Here is a 26,295-nt window from a genome sequence, read left to right on the forward strand (position 1 = left end):
AGCAAACACTGAAGGCTCAATTCAGAAGGATTTTCTGGTCAGTAGTAGGAAGCTGAATTCTCATCATAGAGCAGGCCCACGGAGTTCAGAAGTGCATCACTCAAACTACTTCTAGAAAGGCCTGGTCTAAAAGGGATACCCAACCCTCAAGAGCTTGAATGAGTTGTGGTTGAAGCGATAAAGCAAAAACCTACACTGTTACACTCAAGAAAAGGCAGTGAAGGGAAGCTTTGGAGCTGCTGGAAGATGATCTTCTAGGGGAAAGGAGCTGTTGTAGGCATCAACAGTTTAGGGTACATCTTTACCTGGAACTTGTTAACTGGAGCAAAACCCAAGATCAAAAGTCCAAGGCACAACGCAAGTGGCTAGGGGAGTTTTGTCCTAGAACGTTTTACTATTTTTTATGGCTTCTTTGTTTTCAATTGAGCCTCGGCAGATGCTTGAGAACAAATTATATGGTGCAGCCAACCTCAAGTTATTTTCTACCTTTTCTTTTTCTTGACGAAATCTGTGCTGTTTGACTGGTCTCTCCCCTGGTACAACAATGAGGTAGAGGGACTCCTGCAGAGACTGCATTGCGCATGCATTGTCTATTTGCACATGAGCGCTCAAGCTCACCAACAAACACAAGGACATTGCATGGCCTGATCACACGGAAAGGCTGTCTAGAAAGGTTTGACAAAGGAGGACTCCCCTTGCAAAAAATATGACCAGACAAGCCCAATTTACCACCCATCTTGGCTTATCCTTTCAGTTGGAATCTAGTCAGGTCTTTGGACACAGACCTTAGGGCATACATCCTTTTCAGAAAATGTGGGATGTCAGTGGTTGGTACCCATGCAAAAAGAACAGATGATGGACAAAATGCTGAACCAATCAGTCACCCCAATCACAGATCTGGGTTAAATCCATTCTCTTTTGCAAGCCATGCCATTCCATTGATGAGGGGTGATACCCCAAAACCGGAACCAAGATACCTGTTTCTGGTCCAGGGAGGACATGGCTTGGTAGTTCGGGCTAGACTGTTGCCATGAGTAGCAGGGTCAAGACTGATTTGCATATGGCTGCAGTGGCATAGGGAGCAAAAGAATGTTGGATTTAACCCAGATCTCTTGACTGGGGTAAATGTTTGGTTTGTTCCCCATTCCGCCCATCATTTGTTTGTCTTTTGCAGAGATTGGTACCCAGGTACACTGTAGGATTCTGCTTATTGGACAGTCTAAATTTGACCATTACCTATCTCATGCGAGGAATCTTTCTCCTTGCAGCCCTGTCGCAAAACTATACGCAGTGCTATGGAATCAGGGACTATGTACAGGGGGAAGACCACGAGGCGGATTTCAACTTAAAAGTGGAACTTTATGGACTGACTCTTTTTACTTTCTCACATGCGGAATTCATTTACATGTTCATGTTGAATATGTTTTATTACGTAGGTACCATAGAATACACATGTGAAGGACTCTGCCAAAGCCTTCCCGGTCCTCCCAAGGCATCGGTCTGTTAGGAATTTCCCCAGTTTAACAAAAGTCACGCTCACCTGGGGGGAATGCTGTATAAACTGTTACTCATTAAGATGCAGATTTAAAAAACGAAGTAAGAAACACTCACTGCTTTTACAGAATTGAAGATATTAAAATAGATAGAGTTAGATATAAGCATCCCGGATTTGACACAGCATGTAATGCTGATGTTTATTCGTTTTTCTTTTTAGTACGGGCTCCTCATTTTCGTAATAAGGAAATTCAGGCACAGAAAGAGAATAATTTGCCTAGGATCACACAATGTGTGGTAAAGTAAGAAAGATCAGATAGAAGCACTCTTCTTGTGGCTTCACAATAAGCAGCATAGCTTCTAGACCACCTTGCTGACATAAAATGTGTGCTGTACAGTGTGTATTTCGTCAAAGGAGAGGGACTGACACAAATTTCCCCTGCCAGATCGCCACTTTCCCTTGAACAACCTGAAGCTGCCCGGCAGCCGATGGCACCCACACTGTGATATCTGTTGACCAAAGAAGCTCAGAAAAGCTGATAACCTCTATTGGGCCCCCTAGCTGCTGTTTAAGTTGTAAAATACAGCAATTTAGTGATCAACTCAGGCATCTTGGCCCTGGTGCCACTGCACCTGCTTAACATTTGGTAGTTACGTCCCTGATGACCCATTCATCATTCATTCATCACCTTTTTTACCCTGCTGAGTCTCCATAAGTGGAGCATGAGTTAAAGTGGACACTTAGAAGCATTGCCTGGTGAGTGGTGCCCCAAGCTACACCCTATCCACAAGGACCCATCAGGCCAACAGGTCTATCATCTGCAAGAGTCAAGAAGAGGAAACACTGTCCACCAGCTCAGGCCAGATGTTTTATTTGTCAGCCAGTTCGGGCTGATTCACGTGAGATGTATCTCTTGTGAGGGTAGAGGGGTGCAAAAGAAAGAGTAAACGCTGCACAGAAGTCCTGTGGGTGGTTTAGAAACATCAGCTCAAACACTTCCTTCACATTTTTGTGGACAGCCATGTTGCAGCAGATGGAGAATTCAACGTCTGGGGTCTAAACCAGAACTCGTGCTTCGCTGCTGCCCGCCTTCTGACGCTGCCATGAAAAAGTGAAACAAGGCAATGAGATCCACAGACCTTCCCAGGGACAAATGCATGGAGGAAGGGTTAGAGAAACACATTCCTTCAACTTAAAAGCGAGAAAATAATCGGACACAACCCAAAATACAACAAATACACATCCAGTCAGTTGTCAGCATTCTACACAGTTCTTCTCGCCAGTGGTTGCGCTGTAGGGACGCGCCACCTGGTCCAAGGGATGGGTCCCCATCTGGCGACAGACACATGTGTGGCCTTGTAGAGTACGCGTCTGTGAAGTCTCAGGCGACTCTTCCTTTTGTCTTCCAATTGGACTGTGCTGACTAAAAACCCTATCTTACTCCACCCTCAAGATCACTGGCCCCTTTTCTGATGAAATTAATATTTTGACTGTGCTAGAAACAGAAGATAATTAATGCCAGGCGCCTGGTGGCACTTGTTACTGCACCAAGCTGTACAGTAGCCCCGATGGCTTGGGTGCAGATGTGGCTTGTTCTTTAAATCACTGAGTGCGCCGCCGCTAGCACCTCCTCAAATGTAATCCTGCCACCTAACCAGAGTAGTTTACTGTTTCCCTCTCTTCTACATGCTCAAATGCTTTTTTCAATCTGCTTCTTCTCCCTGAGGTTTGTTTACCCATTTACCTCACCTTCCTGCTTTGATCTTCAGGGCTCTGACGCTGCTTTTCCTGCGCTTTCCCTGCAGCTCCTCTTTGCTGCTCGCCCATGAAAGGCCAGCTCTGCACTCTAGCGGAAGGCGCTGCTCTCCTGGCTGCTCACTTATATGTGGCTAAGTTCGCTCTGTTTCGCGCCAGTAAACCGGTGGTTTCCTTGTTATATCAGCCTCTGGGGGTTTCTCTCGGTTTACACTGTATCCTTTCTCTGTAATCAGAGGTTCTGCTGCTCTTCGGTGTTGTCTGCTTCTGCCCCAGGACCTATCACGGCTCTCCTGGGTGTTATTTCGGGGTGTGCCCCCACCTGCCTGCCCTGGAGCTGCCCTTCTGGGCTCTCTCTCCTGACCCCTCAGCACGGTTATTTCCTGGTCTAAGTGGACTCGGATCTAGCTGCTCATTGGTATTTCACTCCTTGGTTAGGGCACTCCTCTTTATTCTATCATTTCACGTCTTCCTGCTCTCCCTCCTTCTGTTTCCTCGCCTGCCCCTGCGCTTGTATATTTTTAACTCTTACGGGGGCGGATCAAAGATGCCTGGTCGTTTCAGGTTCTTCTTGGGATGGACCTCGCGTGTTTATTGCTACTTAAAGCCCTGCTGCTCCCCTTTCTTTAGATCTTCCCCGTCCTGCTTCCGGCTCTGCCCCTCTCCTCGGGCTTGTCTCTATTGTCTTAGGCTGAGCATCTCTTCCTGGTTCAGGCCTGTGCGTTTCAACCGTTGTATCTGACTTGGCTGCTTTTTTGAGTTACCTTGCTCTGCCAGATTCTGCCTTCCATTGACTGGGCTTTTGCTGCCTGCCACTAGCGTTTATGTCCTGCTGCTCTCCCGGGGCTAGGCTGGACTGGCCCATCGGGTACATCGGACTTGGCTGCTATCACTACAGTCAAACGGACTGTTCCATCAGAAACACCAGGCTCTGCTACTCTCACTGCAGTGAAATGGACTGTTCCATCAGATACACCAGGCTCTGCTACTCTCACTGCAGTGGAATGGACTGTTCCATCAGATACACCAGGCTCTGCTACTCTCACTGCAGTGGAATGGACTGTTCCATCAGATACACTGGGCTCTGCTACTCTCACTGCAGTAGAATGGACTGTTCCACCAGGAACACCAGGCCCTGCTACTCTCACTGCAGTGGAATGGACTGTTCCAACAGATACACCAGGCTCTGCTACTCTCACTGCAGTGGAATGGACTGTTCCAACAGATACACCAGGCTCTGCTACTCTCACTGCAGTGGAATGGACTGTTCCATCAGATACACCAGGCTATGGCACTATCCCCGCAGTTGCACGGCCTGTTCCATCAGGTTCTACTGCTCTTACTAGGGTAAGGGCCTACCTTTCCTCTCTTATATGACAGCTACTCACATATCTGGCTCTCATACTTTCTCCTTCAAGTCTTGCCATGCTTTTTATGTGAGTCCTAGCTCTTCACTATTAATTTTTAAGGCAGCCGATGCACCCCAATAAGAAAAGCTTAGACACCCCATAAGTAGGAACATCCTTTTGTCTGTTATTTCTAGCTCCGCCCATCCCTAAGGTTTGCCACCATCTTGCCCAATGATATCTGTTTCTATTCCCTTCACTAGTTGAGCCCAGGGTCTACCTATAGACCACTCTAAATCCTCTGCGCTCCCAGGTTCATACCTGCACCTTTTCACAGCTGTTTCAGGCCTCAGTGTGCTCCTGGTTTATGCTTGTACCTTCTCTTGATTACATCATGCTCTGCTGCACTTCCTCCTCTGAACTTTGCTGATCACCCCAGAGAAAGTCCTGAAACTTTTCAAGTTTAGTCTCACCTTTCCTCTTGTCCTTGGTCAAGCCCCAGCCTCTGTTCAGGACTAGCGTGGTCTAATGCCAGCCTCTCTTTACCAACTTTCCATTAACTGTGTGCCCCTTTTCCATTGCTTGTCTTCTCCCTGTGCCTGGTTGATCTTCTTCCTGCTGCTTTCCGCTTGCTAGCCCAACCTTTCACCTGTTGTCCTCCTTGGGCCAGCTTGGTGTCTTTCCCAGCGCATTCTTCACTGCTTGTCTCTGTGGCTTAGCCTAGCCTCTTTCCTGTACCTTTTTACTTGGGTAAAACTGGTGTTTTTCTATTGTTTTCTAAACTGTCCCAGCTTCTTTCCTGCTACTCTCCCTTGGCTTGCTAGGACTCTTTTCTGATGCTCCTTTTGGCTAGCCCAAACACGTTCCTTGCTGTACTAATCTGGCCCTTTCCTTGGTTCCCTTGTGGGGGTAGCCTGGCCTCCTTGCTGCTGCCCTCTTGAGGGTCTAGGCGTCAACAAATGCATTTGACTACTTACGGTCCACGCATTTTGAACTTCGCCTCAGCTTCACCTCTTAACTTTTTATAACATTTTTAATACATTCTTTTCTAAAAAAAAAAAGAAAAAATAATATTTTGGGTGCTTGATTGAGTAGGGCCGTGCGACTTCGGCCCTTGTGCAAAAGAATAAAGGAATACAAAAAAAGGCGGAGCCACAAGTTAGTATATGATATTTCCGCAGAGTCTCTGAGTTTTAGGTCTGTTTCTGTGTTCCCTTTAAGTGTAAAAGCAGCAGTTTGTCCCTTGGCTCTCCATCATGGGTGCTAAGCGATCTCTTTTATCCTCCGGATGTAGTCATGCAACTGCTCTGGGTCCTGCATCCCCATGTCCTGGCACACCCACTCCAGGTCCTCCTCGTCGGCGATGGGGATGGAGTTGTAGGCCAGTTCCTCTGAGGGCAGTGTGGTGAAAGTGGTGAACTTGACCCGTTTCCGCTTGGAGGTAGGAGAGTTCAAAGGGTCCTCGGTGTGGTCCCGCGTGGATCCCCCTGAAGATCCGTCCCCCCTGCCATGGACCTGGCTTTGTACACTGGTCTGGGAGCTACCACTGCTGTGATGGTCACCATGGCAACAGGTCTGGACAGTCTCCAGTGGGTTCCCGGGGCTCTCTGGTTGGGGGGAAAGGTCATTCTGGGCACGAAGTGGCTGCCCGTTGCCCAAAAACACCCAGTGGTGTGAGTGGTCTGTGTTAGCTTGTCCCTCAGGTGGGATACGCTTGTGTCTGTATTTCAACACAAAGACAATGCAGTTGATGAGGAACACCAGAATGGCCAGGCAGAAGACGCCAAGGAGCGCGTACATACCTATCTCTAGGTCTGTCAAGCCCCGGGCCACGTGTACGTAGCCTGGAGGGATGGTGGGAAAGTCATCGGTTGCCTGGGGAACTGTGGGCACTACGCTGTCCTCACTGGGATCCAGCGTCTCCTCCACAGCAGCCCTTGCAGTGGTGCCAGCAGCCCTGGAGCCCTTGTCCTCATGCCCACCGGGCATGTCACTGCCCCCTGGGTAATCCACTTGCTGCCCATCTTCCTCCTCCTCAGAACCAAAATGTACGCGCACGTGGGCCATGGCGGTGGACAGCACGCTCCTGCGCTTTGTCTTCTGGCAAGCCTCACAGATAACCAGCTCCACCCGCAGCAGGTTGCCTGAGCCTTCCGCCTCTGACGCCACCACTATGGGGAAGGCCTTGTCTGGGGTAACTGACACCACTTTCTCATCCAGGCTGCTGACGACCAGGTTGTAGTCTTTGGGGTCATAAAGAGAGAGGGGGGCAGCAGTGCCATCGCTGTAGGAGATCCACACATTCAGCAGGCCCTCCTGAACAAAAGAGAGGAATAGAAAAATCTGAGTTAAAATTCAACATGGACACACTTATCACCTCAGAGGTAACACCTACTACATAGTATCCAGAGGCTGTAGACACTGGGCTGTTAATACTTGATCTATGACAACACTGCGCCCCTCTCTATAGAGTTACAAGGCAAAAGGATACTATCTTTAAACTGAGTTATTACCTGATCTAATTTTATTTCACTCAATCTAATAGTATAGTGACATAACTCTACCCTTACATTCTTTTGAAATAAGCAGATGTTTTCTAACATACATTCAGGTACCTTCATACTTTTTACTGCTTACTAAGGGGGAAAAGGGGGGGAGGTCAAAGGAACTCTGCAGCGATTTACTCCTCTATTCTAGTGGATCACTGCTAAGTGCTAATACAACAGAATTGGAAGAGCGTGTGCTTTTTACGTCTCGCGTTTGCTTAGCCGTTTGACCACCCCACTGCTGGAGCAGGACCACTCACTTTTTATGTCAGCTTTTTTAATTGCTTTAATTTCAGAAAGGACAGTGGTGGCTCTATTTACTAGCCACACCGTTGGTATGCCTTTGATCAGATCTGCAGATGTGGAAAACAGGTATGTCGCTAAATAGAACTTGTAATGAAGAAATAAATTTAGACCAAACCCGCGATGAAAAAACAAAGTAGATGCAACGCATTATAATTTGAAGTATCCGTAGAAAAAAAAAATTTGAAAAGATATGACATAACAAAGCATTATATGAGGCAAAAGGATTTTCTCTTAATTTCTACCACAGACTGCACTGCATTTTTGATGATGTCATCTGTGGCATTATTACAAAGAAATGGCATCACCAATATTTTCCCTTAGGAATTCATCTTTATAGATTGCCAATCTGAAGTCATCGAAACTTCTTTCTCCTATTTTGTCCCTTTGTAATGCAAAAAGTATATCACTCCATTAAATGTAACTTTTAACTCATGTTGTATTTATTTTACTGGTACATGTCACACACGTTTTTTAACGGGGCACTTCAATATATATACATCCTGGTACGAGGCTGTGCTTACAGTATCCTAACAATGTATCTATTTATTTAAGAGTTTTATATAGCGCTGGGAAGACCCGAGGGTATAAGAGCGCCTTACGTCGATATATGTTCATAAGAGATTATTCATATAATCAGTACAGCTGAACTGAATCAAAACATATCGGAGCATAACAATATCCTTATTTCAACCCCATTATGTAACATCACCTTTGGTTACAAAGGGACGTGTTGTATCTGTTTCTCCTGTTGAAGAGAGTAAACACAGATAACAATGATGTTACTCCCATTATAAATAATTAGAACATATGACCATATCGTGCAGACTAAACAAATTCTAATGCATTGCATTAATCATAATATTGCATAGTAAACATAGCACATTGATACATTTTTCACTCTTACCACGGTTGCTAATCAATTTGTCTTGCTACATTTCAAATTTTTTGTTTAAAAAGGCATCTTGAGCTAATGAGCTGATGATCTCTACTCTGGTTGATGCACCTGTGCCCAGTGAGTTGTACAGAGACCTGAGAAGACCGTGGGCAGCATTTCCAGCACCCCAAAACAATCTGTTACTCTCTACTGAAGAAGGACAATTATCATGAAACACATGTCTAGAGAAACACAGCACCAGTTGCACCAACAAGGGTGAAAAACCTAAGACTGTCACTGAATAAGTGTTATCATGCATTGCATTTACCATAATGCACTGGGGCAAACTGGGTGCTGGGATGTAAGGCAGTGTGCTTCCTCTCTCTCTTTATATTTCTAATTTGTCTTCATAATCTACTGTTTTTCATACAATCAATCATTGGTTTAACTCAGAGAAGGAATGATAGCCCATTTTCTCTGCTTAAACTTATCCAAAATGACCTCCTAAATACCTGTCTTATTTGCTAACTATCTTTTCAAAGAGTTAGCATTATGGTATTTAGGTATGATCAGTTGATTTTCAATGGCATTACATTAGAGTCAGAATCAGGAGTTGACTCAAGACAATTATTTATTGAATGTTTCACACTGAAATGATCAAACTGAAGGATACAACTTGTGAAAGAAAGATTGAAACGATATGTATCAAATTGTAAGATTGTTAGCTATTAGATTTACGATTAAGGGTTATTTTTGCATATTTAAATGAACATATAATTTTTAGTTATTTTGTAAGAGTGTATTTCTAAATAGTTTTGATGATGGGAACTACGTTTCAATTAATATTAAGTTCCAACACTTACATGAGGTTTAACATTTTGTGGACAATGCATATGAATCAAAATACAAATTGTAGTGTATGTTTAGCTAGTATAAAAGATAGTTAATTGTATTTCTATTTAAATGAAATGTGAAACTTAGCACAGGTTTAACACTTTGAGGAGGAAGCTGTACCTACATGTATATGCAATTAAAACGTGCTTACAGATCCCAATTGTTGCAGAAACAAGTGACAATTTGATGAATGAGCAAGTTACTTACCTTTGATAATGCTCTTTAAGGTGCATACTATATCTAACTACAGTTTGCTCATATTTAGATTATTCTCCAGGTCCCAACAAGCATCCAGATGTTTTCACAGAAGTGCTCCCGAATATCAAGTCCCTCCACGTTGGCCTCGTTTTGCCCTGGAAGTGACGTCACAACTGTGTGCTGCCGTCAGTTGCTTGAGTGACTCTTTCTGTGCCACCAGACGCGGAGCCCACAATAAATCACTGGTAGCAGTATGAAAATCTCTCATCTAGGACCTTATAAGATGATAAAAAGAGGCTACTCCCCAGAAAGGGGATGGGGGCATGGCATTCTGCTGTTGGATGGAGTATCCACCCAGAAAGAGCATTTCTGAAGGTAAGTAACTTGTTCTGATGGATACTTCAAACAACGGATCCCTTACCTTTTGAACAGATACCAAACAAGTACCTCCCAAGGTGGAGTGTCTATAAAGTGGGCTCCGAACAAAAAATCCTGTGGGACCCAATGGTCAAAATGTCCTTCCAGTCAGACCTTGCTGTCAATGCAGTAGTGCTTCTTAAACGTGTGCACTGATGTCTAAGTTGAGGCCTGGCAGGTATCCAGAACAGGCCCTTAGTGTGTCAACACAGTGGTAGCACATTTGACTCTGGTTGAATAGGCACTCCGCAGGCTGCTTCTTGGCCAGTGCATAGCAGATCTTAATGCAGATGACTATCCATCTTGACAGAGTCCTTTTCTGCCCTGCCTTAACATTTTTAGTCCTAGAGAACCGAAAAAAATCTGATCCTCCACCTGATGGGTCCAGTTAATGGAGTCTCTCCTCCTGATTTCGAGTGTTAGGCAGGGCAGAGAATATTGGGAGGGTGATGGATTGCCCAACCTGAAAGGGCATCACAATGTTAGGCAAAAAGCTGCCCTGGTCCTCAACTTCAGTTTATCTGGAAGAAAGGTGGTGTGCTGTAGCTACACTGAAGCTTATTCATGTGGAGGTTCGCCACAATGAGTAAGACAGTTTTGAGGTCACTAGATGCAACAAACAGCCGTGCATTGCCTCAAAAGGATTACACATTAAGAAAGTTAGGACCACATTGAAATCCAACTGTGGTATCACAAACATGGTGGAAGGAAATTTGTGTCACATTTTTATTAAACTGCACCACAACAGGTGATTTAACAAAGACGGTTGTTCTGGCAAATGCAAAAAGGAAGAAAGGGTCATCAAATAACCCTTATTGATAACCACTGCAACACTCTGCTGGACTAGAGGTAAAACAAACAACACAACACTCAACACTTTGGCTTGTAAGGGGTGTATGTTGCAACAAATCTGTTACAACGCCTTGCGTAAATAAACTTTGTAGAGGGATGCCTGGCTACAAGGATGGCATCCACAACCTGAGGAGGTAGATCGTACGCTGTCAGCTGCAGCTGCTGAATCCCTGCATATGGAGGAGCAGATTGCACAGCTTTGGGTGCCGAACCCTGCCCTGATGCTGTGACAGAAGGATCTTTCAAAGTGGTAGGCTGATCAGATGATAGATGCTGATGCTCAGATGTTCCAAGTACCACACTCTCCTGGCCCAGTCCGAAGCCACTATAATAGACTGGACCTGTTGGTTCCTGATCTTCTTCAGAAGTCGAGCAGGAGAGGTAGAAAGACATACAGGAGTCTGGCGTTACACTCTTGCCTGAATAAGTCTCATAGAGTGAACATTCTGGGGAATTCCAATGTGCCAAAGTTTTAACACTGTGTGTTCTCAATAGTGGTGAAAAGAACCAACCAGAGCTCTACCCACCATTGGAAGATGTTGTGTGCCATCTCAAGATGCAACTGCCATTCATGGTCTGCCAGGTGTCGCCGACTGAGCATGTCAGCCCTGGTGTTTACAGATACTGCCTGGCGGTACACAATCATGATGCTTAAGCCAACTCCAAAGGCAAAGTGCTCTTGGCACAGTACCCAGGATCCCAGTCTGATCTGCTTGTTGCAGCTGGCACATTAAAGTACACATCCTGGAGGTTCAAGGCAATCCTCCAGTATCCCAGATCCTAGGCAGATAGAACTTGGGCCAGTGTAAGCATTCGTAATTTGTTGTTTCACAGGAAGGCATTGAGAGGGTGAGGATCAAAAACAGAACGAAGACCTCTGCCCTTCTTCAGCATAAGGAAATAGTTGGACTAACAACCCATCCCCACTTCCGAGGCCAGCATAACTCCAAATCCCCCTTATCCCGTAAGTCCTGTACCTCTTAAAGCAAGATGGAGAGCTGCTCCTCTGAAGGCCGAGCTCATGTGGGAGGAAGGTATGATGTGTTGGGGAGAAACAGAAGGACTCACCCTGCTGAAAGTATTGAAGGACCCATCTGTTGGATGTGACAGACTGCGAGCATGCCTTCCACATGGTGGTTGTATCCTGTTATGGGCAAACAAAAGTGTTTTGGAGGCTAATGTGGGATGGACTCAGAACAGTCACCCCTGCTGACCGGTGTTATCAGTTGCATAACAATAGCCCCACAGCCCCGCTGTGCAAAGGGCCCCCAGGCTCCAGGGTGCACCCTACTGCTCTGTGCAGGGCCTTAGGGCCATGGCCTGGGAGCTCCTGACTGTGTCCGGAGCATGGGGGGCCCCCCTCCATGTACTTTGCAGGGGCCCGTAAAGTTTTGTTATGCCGCTTGGTGTGATGCCTGGTTGATCCCCGTCTCCAGCCATGAAATGAATGGGGTGGCTGTTGTGACAGCGGCCCTCTAGAATAACCCTGGATGGACAGAGACTGATGGGGAAACTGGCAAGCAGGGGTCGAAGGCCCAAGAAACATGATGTTGCTCTACTTTCCTTAAACCGTTAGTAGGCAGAGTCAGCCTTCTCGCCTAATACGTGGGATGCACCAAAAGGCATATCCATAAGAAATTCCTGTGCTGCTTCAGAACAATTAGTGGTTCGAATCAATGCATGTTTGCAAAGCACCACGCTAGTGCGCACCAATTTCCTGAGCAATCTGTTGTATCATGTCAATCTGAACTACACTTGTGTTGCCATCCTTGTGGTACTAAATGGATTGAGCCAAAGAGGCCTGAAACTGCTCGGGGACCACCACCCAGATCTCACTTGCCATCTCCCAGAGGGCACGGGTATAATGGCCCAACAGGCAGGCACCATTTACCAACTGTAATGCTAAGCTGGTCAAAGTGACTATTTGTTTCCTGAATGCCTCAATACCTTTACACTCCCTAGCTGGAAAGGTTGCGGGAAACGAGTTAGAATGTACCTAATTGGTAAAGGGCTATACCACCAAATTCTAAGGAATCGGATGTGCATATGAAAATCCAGGTTGCCGGGTGCAAGTCTGTCTCATCTGTTCACTGGTGGGCAAAGGTACAGTTAGCCGTAGTGCCCATACAGGAGTCATTCAGGGCTTGAATAAATGGAACTAAGGACTCATATGAGGCTGATCCCTGGGTGTACAACCTCAGTAAGGACATGTGTCTTAACTTCAACAGAAGGTAACTGTAGGCCTAGGACCTCAGCCACACATCTAATCACAATGACAAACGAAGCACACTTCTCCCTTGGGAGTCCAAGGGGTGAAATCAACCCAGTGCCAGGGGAAGTATCAAGCCCACAGGCATCCGTCAAATCCATGCATACACTGTTTTCACTGTAATGTGGGTGTAAATCATCCGCGTTATCAACATTTGGTCAGAATCCGGCCAATAAGACGATGGAGCTCTGACTTTCCTTTAAATAGAGAGTAGTGGAATGTGGTTAAGTTCTGCTTCAGCTTCTTATGCTTCATCTTCGATTTTGTCTATGTCTTGCCCGACAAGTTCAACCCTGAAGAAGACCTGTTGTCAGGAGCCGCCTCGAGAGCAGCAACGTGTCAGCACCCCAGACTTGGAGAAGAGTGGGACATGTGCGAGGCCTGTGACTCCTTTTGGTACCTAGTGGCATACAGCTGTGCTTCAGATCACCTTTGAATGCAAGGAGGGCACATTTTGTTGCATGTCTTGGAGTCGTGCCACACGCACCAGAGGTGGGCCTCATGCGGTTCCTCACAGACATCTGTTTGTGACAGTCGTACTACACATCTTTAACACTGTAGTCTTTGGTGGGGACATTGTTTCCTTGCACACTGGAAAAAGAGTTTAAAAGGATTTGTCAGCTGATAAAAAACGGAGAGGAGCACCTGGTCTGCATTTGAAGGAGCAGAAAGAAATGTACAGCCGTCAGCACGCAGGGGTGGTGCCTATATATGGCTGCGCTCCATCATTTCCAGGGCAGAATGAGGCCAACACAGAACTGCATGATCCAACCTACCGGCATCCGGACGCACTGCTGTGAAAGCATCCGGACCCGCCTGGCATCTGCTGAATAGCCCAGAGGTGAGGAGTCTGCAGCTAGAGGTATCCATCAGATGTACAGTGTTTATCCATGAATTTAAAAAGTTCTGTTTCAACAGTGATCTTTTCTTTTTTTATTTATTTGCCTTTAGACTTGAATGTGCAACAAAGATTGCAAAACACATTTTGGCATTGGCATGGTCTGGATGGAAATGAGATCTATTACAATATTAATTTTAAAGCAATCTAACAGAATTTTGTAAATGGAGAAAGAATAATGAAATAATTATTTTTATTGGTGGCAAAAATACATGTATTGAAAAAACGACAACATTTCGTATAAGGAATATTATAGTGGTTGAAGACCTCTGCATAAAAAAACACAGGTGGCCCCTAAACCATACTTTTCAGATCAACTGGATTAGTATCACAAGGGTTGTGGTACGAAAGGTGGTCATCGTCGCAGGGCTCATATATAGATGTCTTGATTTCTTATCAACTTTGAAAAGTAAACAGTAAAAAGTTTATGACAATAAAGTGCCATATATTACCAACAGAGACAGAATAACAGGTAGGATAAGCATCAGGATTAGTGGTATGATCAGATTAATGGTTAGATTTAAGCGGTTGGTTATAGGTAGTGTTAGAGTAATTCAAAGGTTAACAAACAGCATTACATTTATGCACTGAGATTCGAGTGACGTCAGGGTTAAGTTTAGGGTTAGGCTTCGTATGGGAGAGGGTGTATTTTCTTCAGTTTATAGAGGAAAGGAGGGATAACTGTCTTTCAAATGTATTTGTTGTGAACAGTTTCCATCTGAAACCTATACCCTAGGTGGTTTTACTTGAAAAGGATACAGACCCCACACTCACACTGGTTGGCATGCTTCTTCACGCAGGTCACTCCTCGCCAGAAACAAGACATTACGAGGCGGGCTCATGGAGAGCTCTTTTTGTTCTTTTGTGTGACCTCCAGTGGAATTTATAGAGGCTAAAACAGTGCAGAAGGGATGCCTAATTTTTTTATTCAGATGTACTTCTTATTACCACAAAATATATCCCTACAGGATCAGGTTGTTCCGACTCTATGTATCTACTCTGTATTGCTCAACATGTTTCTGTCCATTCACTGGACCCGTAAGGTTGTGGGCATTCATCATGGCCTATTCTACCCCTGTATAGCCCTACTCCACAAGAAGTACCATGCTGTTCGTGGGTGTGCTGTATAAAGGATAAGAAGAATAAGCCTGCCCTTAATTATGTATTGCAAAGTTACTGTAAAGAAAATGCTAATTGAATTTTAATTGTGATTCATAATACATATATCATCAATAGCCAATGGTGCAAAAATGGTACAACAAGGAACATTGTCCTTTTGATAGTGGTCATTAGCCACCTTCAAACTCACCCTACATGATTTCATAATGCTACATGCAGTATATCTGTGAATCTGTGACAGTGTTTCCTGCTTACCTACTCTGAGCTTAGATTATACCCCAAGGTAAGAGGGCGGAGTTTTGGATGGATCCTAAATATGGCGTGTATTCTAACTAAAAATAGTAAGGAAGAGGATACATGAGACTTGTTTGTATTTTTGAAGTCTTCATTCTTAAAATGCGATGTATTTAATACCTGGCTGTACCTTGATCTCAGCATAGCGCATGCCTACATCCCCTGTACCAGAACAACAGATTCTAACCAAATAGTTCTAGTCATTCGTACCACATTCTCTGGGGTCTAGAGGTAAGGGCATATGTTTGTGATGTCACTATAACCCTGATGGCCAGCCAAGAACAATTCTGAGTAACAAAGTCAAATCATTCTTTTATTCTCTATATATAAAATCACTAAATCTCTATACAAAAGTGAGTTATTTCTTATACAATATCTCAGTTGGCAGCCCACTATTTTCAAAAGTCCGAGTAAAATTAGAGGAACATAAAACTGCAGAATAGAAGAGATATGGAGTAGCTCTTGAAAATCACTATATGATGTAATTTAACATGTCATAAGTGATGTAATATGTGAGTTCATAAGCAGTGCATGATAGGGTGCAAGTTATAGTTAGTTGACTAAACTAAAACTGCCTTATTTCAGTGTTTTTGTTTTTAATGTTACCTTATGTCTCAATACAATACCAAAGCAGTAGGTTTTATTGTTGTTCCCTAACTATTACCTGAGTACTGTGCGGAATTTTTAGACATAATTAAATATATAAAAATTTGTAAATACACTGTAGTACACTATATTTGTGAAATATAGTGTATTAGATTTTTGTTTCAATTTTATTTTACAAATCTATTTCTTTTTTTAAGTTACTGTGATACTTACTACTTCGGTACTCAATAAAAAAATGTTAAACTATGTACAAACTTATTATTATTTTTCCCTGCCTATGGTCCTAATAATTTTGTTGCAATTGGTATGGAAAACAAATAAAATCTAATACTTAAATATTTTTAAGGCCTAAAGCCAGAAAACCAGCAAAGTAGCTGTCTTGAATTTTTGTAATGACAATCATTATCCAATCAGATATTGACTTGTGATCACTATGAACCACAGTAGTTCTGTGAAATTTCTCAAACATACAGCGACAACAGATATCACTAAGTTAAAATACTTCATAACTCTAAAAAATACTAACCCTACTTACCTGTAACCCCAAAAAAGATCATCTGCGCACAATTGTCTACAATGTTGCCCAATCTTATGAAAATTTGACTGACTGTTTTTGCACTACATCCAACAGGCAGGGCCCGTGCCGGGCGTTATACTGGGGCGGTGTTGTCAGGCAGGGGAGGGTCAGGGTGGGAGGATGTAAAATGCGGGATATGGACCATTAGAGGTAAGTACCCAAAAAAAAAAAATTGTTGCCCACGCTGCATCACATTTGGCGATGCAGCGTGGGCAACGAAATTCGTTTTTTTTTTTTCGTACTTACCTCTAATAGTCCATATCCCGCATTTTACAACCCCCCACCCTGACCCTCCCCTGCCTGACGTCACCGCCCCAGTATACCGCCCGGCACGGGCCGTGCCTGACATCCAATTAAAAAAACCTATGTAAAATGCATAAGGGTCAAAATCTGTTTGGGTTGCCCATTTTTACTTTGCACCCCCTTGACCAAACCCGTAAAACTTTCTATCATCTGCCTTTTTACAACAAGTAATAATTCTTTAAGTTTAGTCAAGGGGCAATAATCCACAGTATTCCTATCTCTGGTAACCCGAACTATAATTTCAGAGTGGCTATCGCCACTCTGACATCTATCTATCTATCTATCTATCTATCTATCTATCTATCTATCTATCTATCTATCTATCTATCTATCTATCTATCTATCTATCAATCAATATAAATCTATATGGATATATATACACAAATTAATAAAATCCAAGGAGGTTAAAATTATGTTATACTTAGGTATGTATGGTTGTTAAAACCAAATGTTTAACAACCAAAGGAACTCTGAGATTCACCACTTATAGTTTACTAATCTAACTATATACTCTTTCCCGTCATGCAGTGCTTACGACCTCACATATTAAATTACTCATGACATTTTAAATGACAACATTGATGACATCACTGAGAACACCATAGTCATATGCAGTTTAGGGTTACCGAGTGTACACCTGTGGGACCACAGCATGGAAAATATCATAAGACCTGGAGGCTGGTGTAATTGTGCTTGTTGGAAGTTGTATGTGCACCGTTTACAAATCACAAATTTGGGGGCAAGTATTACTTCATGTTAAATAAGGTAAAGGCTGACTTCACCTGTTGTCAGTTGCAGATGTAAGTGTGATAATAGGCTGGTGCATCAAGCCAATGCATGCTCTAAAAAACCTTTGAAATATGCCAAAACCTCTGTTGACAATAGAGTATCTGCAAGTAGATATCTGGGCAACTGCCCAAGTTAAATAACTGTAATACAGTACTATGGACAACTTCTATGTAGCAATAACATTTAAAATGTGTGCATGTTTAGTTCCATAAATGTACTAAAAACTTTGAGACAATGAAGATTGTTGAATGTGAAAAGTAAAGGTTTCCCACGTAAGGTGGTTTATCTCACATTGTTGTTTTAAGTGATGTAATCAATGATGTCAGAAATTATGTCTTAGAACATGTAATGAGTGATGTAATATGTGAGGTCATAAGCAGTACATGGTGGGGGCTTTGGTTATAGTGAGCTCTGCTAACAATAACTGGTGAATTTCTGTATTTTTTTGTTCAACATGTTAAAGTTGTCACTGACATATTCACTTAACTATAACATTACTTTAACTTTTGTGTTTTTCAGAGAATTTCTATGGTTTGAATTTTTTGTTAAACATCTTTTCATCATACCTAACTATACCAGCTCTTTAGCCTAAGGTTTTTTCAATTAATTTCTAGGATGTTTTGATATAAGGTAATATTTTATAACCATATGTAAAGTGAACACCCTGCTGCGCATGATAGAATGGCAAGGGTTGGTAGCAGAGCCCTATGTTTTTAAAGGGGGTGGGACCCTATCCAAACCAGATTAAGTCGTGAGGACACCATCCCCCAGGGCCTTTATTTCAGATGGGAGGGGGGCAGGTGGCCCCCTTCCAAAAGCCTTATTAGGCCCTGCGGACCTCATTCTCGGGGCTGTTTTATTACATTTTTTAATCATGATTAGGAAACTGCAATCAGGTGGGTAGTGAAGAGATTTTTTGCAAGAAACCTGAGTGACCATCTGAGTGAGTTAAAACAATAACCAATATACCATTTATGCTCACTCAAATTGTCACTGATGTTTTCTTTATTGCTTTGATTTCTTTTCACTTGGGGTTCTTGCAAATAAATCTCTTCACTACTCACCTGATTGCGACTATCTAATCATGATTTTGTTTTTCCTACAGAAATACATTTTGATTAGACTGAATTGAATATAACTATGAACTACTGGTTGTTTTTTTCTGGTTTTCCTGTAGATTAACTCTAGAAAAAACTTTGTCTGCTCTAAATGTAATTTGGTTTACTCAGATTACATCTATACAGGCTTCCAAGTTCTACACACATGTAGATACATGAATTGATGGCCATAACTGATTTATTTCACTAGTTTTACGCATTTCAGCCGGAACCACCTCATTTTAAATATGTTTTCCACTGAATTCCATTGATTTTTTAAGATGCAACTTATTTACTACGCACGCTATAAATGGCCGTTGGACTTGCTAAGCAGAGGTTGGCTGAAGTACTGACGCCAACCTGGGTGATCTGCAGTGCTTAATTTGCAAAAATATAAGTGCCAGAGCTCTCGTCAGGAGGCTGCTGCAGCTTGCACCATACTTTGCCCTACCATGCTGCCAATGACAATACAATACAACTACTAACCATCACAATCTTACAAGTGTGACAATTTGAACTATTCCCAGCTCCCAAAGTTGCAGGTAACAGTCATTTTGAATGTATATTGAATTTATGATTAGGGCTCCCGGTTCTATGGTATTTATTTTTTTGCCATTTCTGTCTGTATTTATACATATTTATTTTTTGCTAGTTTTATCTGTAGTTATCCATATTTATTTTGGGTTTTGTGGACAAATTAAAGCGAAATTAATATATTTCCACATTTATTTAACCGAGAAATATGCACTTATGCTTGAATGTCTGCCAGGTTTCAGTGCTGTGAACACCTACAGAAGATAAATCAGTGCACTTAGATGAAAATATGCAAATTTCAGTATCAACATTGTGTATATTTACTGCTGCTAAATCCTCTTTAATAAAATTCCTTTCTTTTTTAACCCCCTTATCCATCAATCCACACATCTATTGGCCTGGCAGTCATGGTAAACAGTATTTAAAATTTCTCAAAAAGCAACCTAATTTCCATTTTTATCCACATTTAAAAATAAATACAGAGAAAAAAATGAATGTTTTCTGTCTGTATTTATCTGTAAAAATCAGTAAAAAAACGGAAAACAGGGAGCCTTATTTATAAGTAACTGTTACAGTGGTCTTCTCTAAATTAGCCATATAATGCCACCTTGTGGCAGTTAGTCACAAGTGCTGATATTTTAAATGCAGTGCCGGTGCTGAGCATTGAAAACCACCAGCAAAAATTAAGCAGTGACTGCTGCCAAGCCCCGCTGTAAAGTTCTGCTTTCATGCTGAGTCAGGCGTAAATCCTTTCAGCAGTTCAAGCTGTAAACACAAGCAAAATGTCCTTTGGGAGCCACACCTCCCCCCAAATAATGTTTTAACCTGCATAGATCTTTACAAAACGTGTTGCACAAAAACTTAGATGACTAAGAGGATTGCCATATTTCGGGCAAAGTTATAGCCAAATCAAAAAATTCCTTTTAATGTAAAGCGCTGCTGAGTCATAACTGCACAGTGGCAACCGCCAGTCTGTGATATATATTCGTGCAAAATTGTTATTTTGGGGTTCAAATTATGCGTGGATCACTTCTGCACACCTCTCGTGGAAATACATGGAGTTAAGCCTTTGAGTTCGACCTGTGCCACATAAGGGACAGCAGGGTTACTTCAACCAGCCCATGGCTCGCCTCTGTTGAAGATCACCTAGATGTATGTGGTGTGGACTTTCAGTGGATGCCTGTATAAAGACCAGTTCTCTCCCAGTGTCATTCTTTCAGTACCTTCCTCACACTTCTCATCTGCCTTACTCACCTGTTTCGGGGATTTCAATGTTTGCTGTGCCGTGGTCTTAGCGATAAGAGTGTGGCTGTTTCCTGGACTGGGATGGAGGGAGAGAGACAGGCCAGACACCACCTGCGCCGTGAGATCTGTGATGCTGACCTTCTCATCGGAGACAGTGATAGGGGTCTCCCCAAGGATGGCCTCCATCAGGGGAGACACAACCTATGGAAAAGTAGAGAGAGAAAATGTTACTTAGTATTAAGTCATATCAATGAATCTGCTCTGCGGTACACTATCTCCTTTTCAGACTTACTCCAGAGAGGTCTAATGACCTCTCAAGGGCATCCTTAAGCCGGGCCTACAGTTGACCCAAGGATAGCATGCCACTCTTGTCAAAATGTGTGTATTTATATTATGGATACCGTGAGGCCAGTGTCCAAAGGCTGGAACTCAAACACCATCCCCTGCTAGTCTCTCCATCCGTTCCATCAAGGCAACATGGGTGTGGGCAGATGGAAGGCTGACTGCCAGTATCAGCAAGGCACACCATCAACCCGCGCACGGATGCTGCCACACATCACACAACACAACCATCAGTCTGTTCTTGCCACTGTGCACCATTACACAACATTCTCAGCAGCACACTTTCGCCCATACTTTAAGGCACTGTCATCCACCACCCAATTTTGCAATCAAAGCTGCTATGAAGGTAGTGAGTCAAAAGCTCTTGCTCCTGGTTTTAGCCGCTGCTCATTCGAGTCATCCACATAGCTTTCTTTTTTGCTCACTCTGTTCAGAGCCTTTTGGAAACTTTGTGGTTCTCAAGTTTCGTAGAGGTACAGAGCTGGAGAGTAGCAATGCACACCTAACATTAAGATTGGGGTTCTTTCCTCTTCCAGACTCTGCTCAGCCCAGTTCCAACACTCCTGCGCCACTCCGCATCTCACAAGCGCATCTTCAGTCGGACATGTCTACACGCCTACTACCTTTGTCCCTTAAGGATAACAGGAGACCAAAGTAGGTTCAGTAAGGCCAGATCCACAAAACATTTTCCGCTAACAAATTTGCACTAAGATTATTTATTATAAAATTATTTACATAGTCAGTGGTTATCCTGAAAATCTGTCTGTGGTGGACCTAGGGTGGACATGCTCAGAGATAGTGGTACTTTGGGGAGACAGGTATCCACGTTGTGTTTTACAAGGTTACAAGCCTCAAACAGCAGAAGATCAATGCCTTCCCGGCCCCCTCTGCGCACAGTATTTCTTGTTAATCTTCCTAAGGGGTTCTTCAGTGCGCGGTTAGGGGGGGGTCTGAAACACGAAAAGAGGCCAGGTGACTGCTCTTGGAAAAGAATGCTACTTACTCCCCGCATGCTTAGGCACGTATTGTGTGAGTGGCGCTCCGTGTGCGGGTATAACCCACACTATAGGTAAAGAGGGAGAGAATTAGCATTTGTTTGTTTCCCTCCTACCAAAAGTGCTTTCCAGACAGAGCGCTCGAGGACAAACTAGAGCAGGGAACATCCGCCACTCACTTAAACCAAGCTTCTGAGCAAAGCTATAAGTCACGTGACAGCTGCCGAGCAAAGCTACAAGTCACCTTAGAGCTGCTGAGCATAGCTACAAGTCACGTGAGAGCTGCTGAGCAAAGCTACAAGTCACCTGAGAGCTGCTGAGCAAAGCTACAAGTGACCGAGAGCTGCTGAGCAAAGCTACAAGTCACTCAGGAACTGCAGAACAAGGCTACAAGTCACGTGAGAGCTGCTGAGCAAAGCTACGAGTCACGTCAGAGCTGCTGAGCAAAGCTACAAGTCACCCTGGAGCTGTAGAACAAGGCTACAAGTCACATAAGAGCTGCTGTGCAAAGCTACAAGTCACGTGAGAGCTGCTGAGCAAAGCTACAAGTCACCCTGGAGCTGTAGAACAAGGCTACAAGTCACATGAGAGCTGCTGAGCAAAGCTACAAGTCACCCGGGAGCTACAGAACAAGGTTACAAGTCACGTAAGAGCGGCTGAGAAAAGCTACAAGTCACCCGAGAGCTGCTGAGCAAAGCTACAAGTCGCCCAAGAGCTGCTGAGCAAAGCTAGAAGTCACCCAAGAGCTGCTGAGCAAAGCTACAAGTCACCCGAGAGCTGCTGAGCAAAGCTACAAGTCACCCAGGAGCTGCAGAACAAGGCTACAAGTCACATAAGAGCTGCTAAGCAAAGCTACAAGTCAAGTGAGAGCTGCTGAGCAAAGCTACAAGTCATGTGAGAGCTGCTGAGCAAAGCTACAAGTCACCTGGTAGCTGCAGAACAAGGCTACAAGTCACCCGAGAGCTGCTGAAAAAAGCTACAAGTCACCCAGGAGCTTCAGAACAAGGCTAAAAGTCACGTGAGAGCTGCTGAGCAAAGCTACAAGTCACGTGAGAGCTGCTGAGCAAAGCTACAAGTCACCCTGGAGCTGTAGAACAAGGCTACAAGTCACGTGAGAGCTGCTGAGCAAAGCTACAAGTCACCCAGGAGCTGGAGAACAAGGTTACAAGTCACGTAAGAGCTGCTGAGCAAAGCTACAAGTCACCCGAGAGCTGCTGAGCAAAGCTACAACTCGCGTGAGAGCTGCTGAGCAAAGCTACAACTCGCGTGAGAGCTGCTGAGCAAAGCTACAAGTCACCCGAGAGCTGATGAGCAAAGCTAGAAGTCACCCGAGAGCTGCTGAGCAAAGCTACAAAAACCCGAGAGCTGCTGAGCAAAGCTACAAGTCACCCAGGAGCTGCAGAACAAGGCTATACGTCACGTGAGAGATGCTGAGCAAAGCTACAAGTCACGTGAGAGCTGCTGAGCAAAGCTACAAGTCATGTGAGAGCTTCTGAGCAAAGCTACAAGTCACCCGGTAGCTGCAGAACAAGGCTACAAGTCACCCGAGAGCTGCTGAGCAAAGCTACAAGTCACGTGAGAGCTGCTGAGCAAAGCAACAAGTCACGTGAGAGCTGCTGAGCAAAGCTACAAGTAACCGAGAGCTGCTGAGCAAAGTTACAAGTCACCTGGGAGCTGCAGAACAAGGCTACAAATCATGTGAGAGCGGCTGAGCAAAGCTAAGCTACAAGTCACTCAATAATTGCTAAGCAAAGTCAGAAGTCACCGAGAGCTGCTGAGAAAAGCTAAAAGTCACCCTAGAGCTGCTGAGCAAAGCTACAAGTCACCCAGGAGCTGCAGAACAAGGCTACAAGTCACCCAGGATGCAGCATGGCAGTGTCATCGCACACTGCAGCATGGCTGTGTTAAGGGACACAGACCACACACTTCAGCATGGCTGTGTCAATGGACACAGACCACACAGCGCAGCAGGGCTGTGTTGCTGGGCACACACTGTAGCAGACCACACACTGCAGCACGGCTCTGTCACTGGGCACACACTGCAGCAGGGCTGTGTCAGTGGGCACAGACAACAAACTACAGCAGGCTGTGTCAGTGGGCACACACTGCAGCAGAGCTGTGTCAGTGGGCACAGACCACACACTGCAGCACAGCTGTGTCACTGGGCACACACTGCAGCAGGGCTGTGTCAGTGGGCACAGACCACACACTGCAGCACGGCTGTGTCACTGGGCACATACCACACACTGCAGCACAGCACTGTCAATGGACACAGACCAAAGACTGCAGCAGGGCTGAGTCACGGGGCAGACACTGCAGCTGGGCTGTATCACTGGGCACAGACCACACACTACAGCAGGGCTGTGTCACTGGGCACACGCTGCAGCAGGACTGTGTCACTGGGCACACACTGCAGCAGGGCTGTGTCACTGGGCGCAGACCACAGACTGCTGCAGGGCTAGGTCTCTGGGCACCCACTGCAGCAGGGCTGTGTCACTGGGCACAGACCACACACTGCAGCACGACTGTGTAAATGGACACAGACCACACACTGCAGCATGGCTGTGTCAATGGACAAGGACCACACTCTGCAGCATGGCTGTGTCACTGGGCACAGACCACAAGGCGCAGCAGGGCTGTGTCACTGGGCACGGACCACACAGTGCAGCAGGGCTTTGTCACAGGGCACAGACTGCAGCAGGGCTGTATCAGTGGGCACACCCTGCAGCAGGGCTATGTCACTGGGCACAGACAACACAATGCAGCAGGGCTGTGTCACTGCGCACAGACCGCACCGCGCAACAGGGCAGTGTCACTGGACACAGACCACACGCTGCAGCAAAGCTGGTTCATGGGCACACACTACAGCAGGGCATGTCACTGGGCACAGGCCACACGCTGCAGCAGGGCTGTGTCACTGGGCACAGGCTGCAGCAGGGCTGAGTCACTGGGCACACACCACACACTGAAGCAGGGCTGTGTCACTGGGCACAGACCACACGCTGCAGCAGGGCTGTCACTGGGCACAGACCACAGACTGCAGCAGGGCTGAGTCATTGGGCTCAGACCACACACTGCAGCAGGGTGGTGTCACTGGGCACACACTGCCGCAGGGCTGTGTCACTGGGACAGACTGCAGCAGGGCTGTGTCACTGGGCACAGACCACACACTGCAGCAGGGCGGTGTCACTGGGCACACACTGCCGCAGGGCTGTGTCACTGGGCACAAACCAGACTGCAGCAGGGCTGTGTCATTGGGCACACACTGCAGCAGGGCTGTGTCACTGGGCACAGACCACAGACTGCAGCAGGGCTGTGCCACTGGGCACACACTGAAGCAGGGCTGTGTCACTGGGCACAGACCACAGACATCAGCAGGGCTGTGTCACTGGGCACAGACTGCAGCACAGCTGTGTCACTGGGCTCAGACAACACAGCGCAGCAGGGCTGTGTCACTGGGCACAGAAAACTCAGTCACAGACCACAGACTGCAGCACGGCTGTGTCACTGGGCACAGAAGACACAGTGCAGCACTGCAGAGTCCCTGGGCTCAGACCACACACTGCATCAGGGCTGTGCCACTGGACACACACTGCAGCAGGGCTACGTCACTGATCACAGACCACACACTGCAGCAGGGCTGTGTCACTGGGCACAGACTGCAGCAGGGCAGTGTTACTGTGCACACACTGCGGCAGGGCTGTGTCACTGGACACAGACTGCAGCAGGGCTGTGCCACTGGGCACAGACCACAGACAGCAGCAGGGCTGTGCCTCTTGCAATAGACCACAGACTGCAGCAGGGCTGTGTCACTGGGCACAGACCACACACTGCCACACGGCTGGTACATGGGCACAGCCCACACAATTCTGCAGGTTTTTTCTTGTATGTCACTTGGCACAGGCACACTGCAGCAAGGCTGTGTCACTGGGCAAAGGCCATACTTTTTCGTCTATGACACTTGTCACTTATACAGACACAGTGGAGAAGTGTGGCTCACCGGTTAGAGGAGGCAGTCCCTGATGCAGAGGTCAGACCCGGGACCAGGGTTCAATCTCCGACGCGGCAGGGCCTGAGCTCAAAATGTCCACGGACTCGTTAATTCTCGCCTCGGTGCCTACTCGAATCGTGCGTTCACACTCTGCAACTCTGGTTAATAGCTTGCTTAATCTCCACTATGGCCCCACCGCAATGGGATGCCTGGTCTTCACCTTGGGGAAGCCCAGTAGGGGTAATCTCGCATGGAAAGGACAGGACGGGTTCCCAAAGCAAGCGCCTTGAGACCTTACGGTAAAAGGCGCTATATAAGAACGTATGATTTATGATTTACACTGTAGTACGGCTGTGTCACTGGACACAGGCCACACGTTTTCGTCTATGACACTTGTCACTGATAGGAACATACTGCAGCACGGCTATGCCGTATATGTCACTATGCGCTGATACAGACAACACACAACAGCAGGACTGTACTGCCTAAGTTAGTTTCTTGTCAGCTTTTGTTTAGCCTTCATTCAATGACCTGTGTGGTCATTTAGCACAAT

The 26,295-nt window shown here is 45.3% G+C and overlaps 1 protein-coding gene across 1 annotated transcript in view; it reads right to left on the reverse strand.

The window, feature by feature from the left end:
- Positions 1 to 5,610: 5,610 nt before the first annotated feature.
- Positions 5,611 to 26,295, reverse strand: part of TMEM132E (transmembrane protein 132E) — a 1,029,855-nt gene continuing 1,009,170 nt past the window's right edge. The window contains exons 8-9 of the mRNA XM_086954717.1: positions 20,424 to 20,615; positions 5,611 to 6,912 (exon numbers count right to left, since the gene is read on the reverse strand). Coding sequence (XP_086810843.1) covers positions 5,860 to 6,912; positions 20,424 to 20,615 — 1,245 coding nt within the window. The 3' untranslated portion in view covers positions 5,611 to 5,859. The remainder of the gene's footprint in view (positions 6,913 to 20,423; positions 20,616 to 26,295) is intronic.

The sequence above is a fragment of the Lissotriton vulgaris genome, chromosome 2_1, assembly GCF_964263255.1.
Source record: "Lissotriton vulgaris chromosome 2_1, aLisVul1.2, whole genome shotgun sequence".
Taxonomy (NCBI): domain Eukaryota; kingdom Metazoa; phylum Chordata; class Amphibia; order Caudata; family Salamandridae; genus Lissotriton; species Lissotriton vulgaris.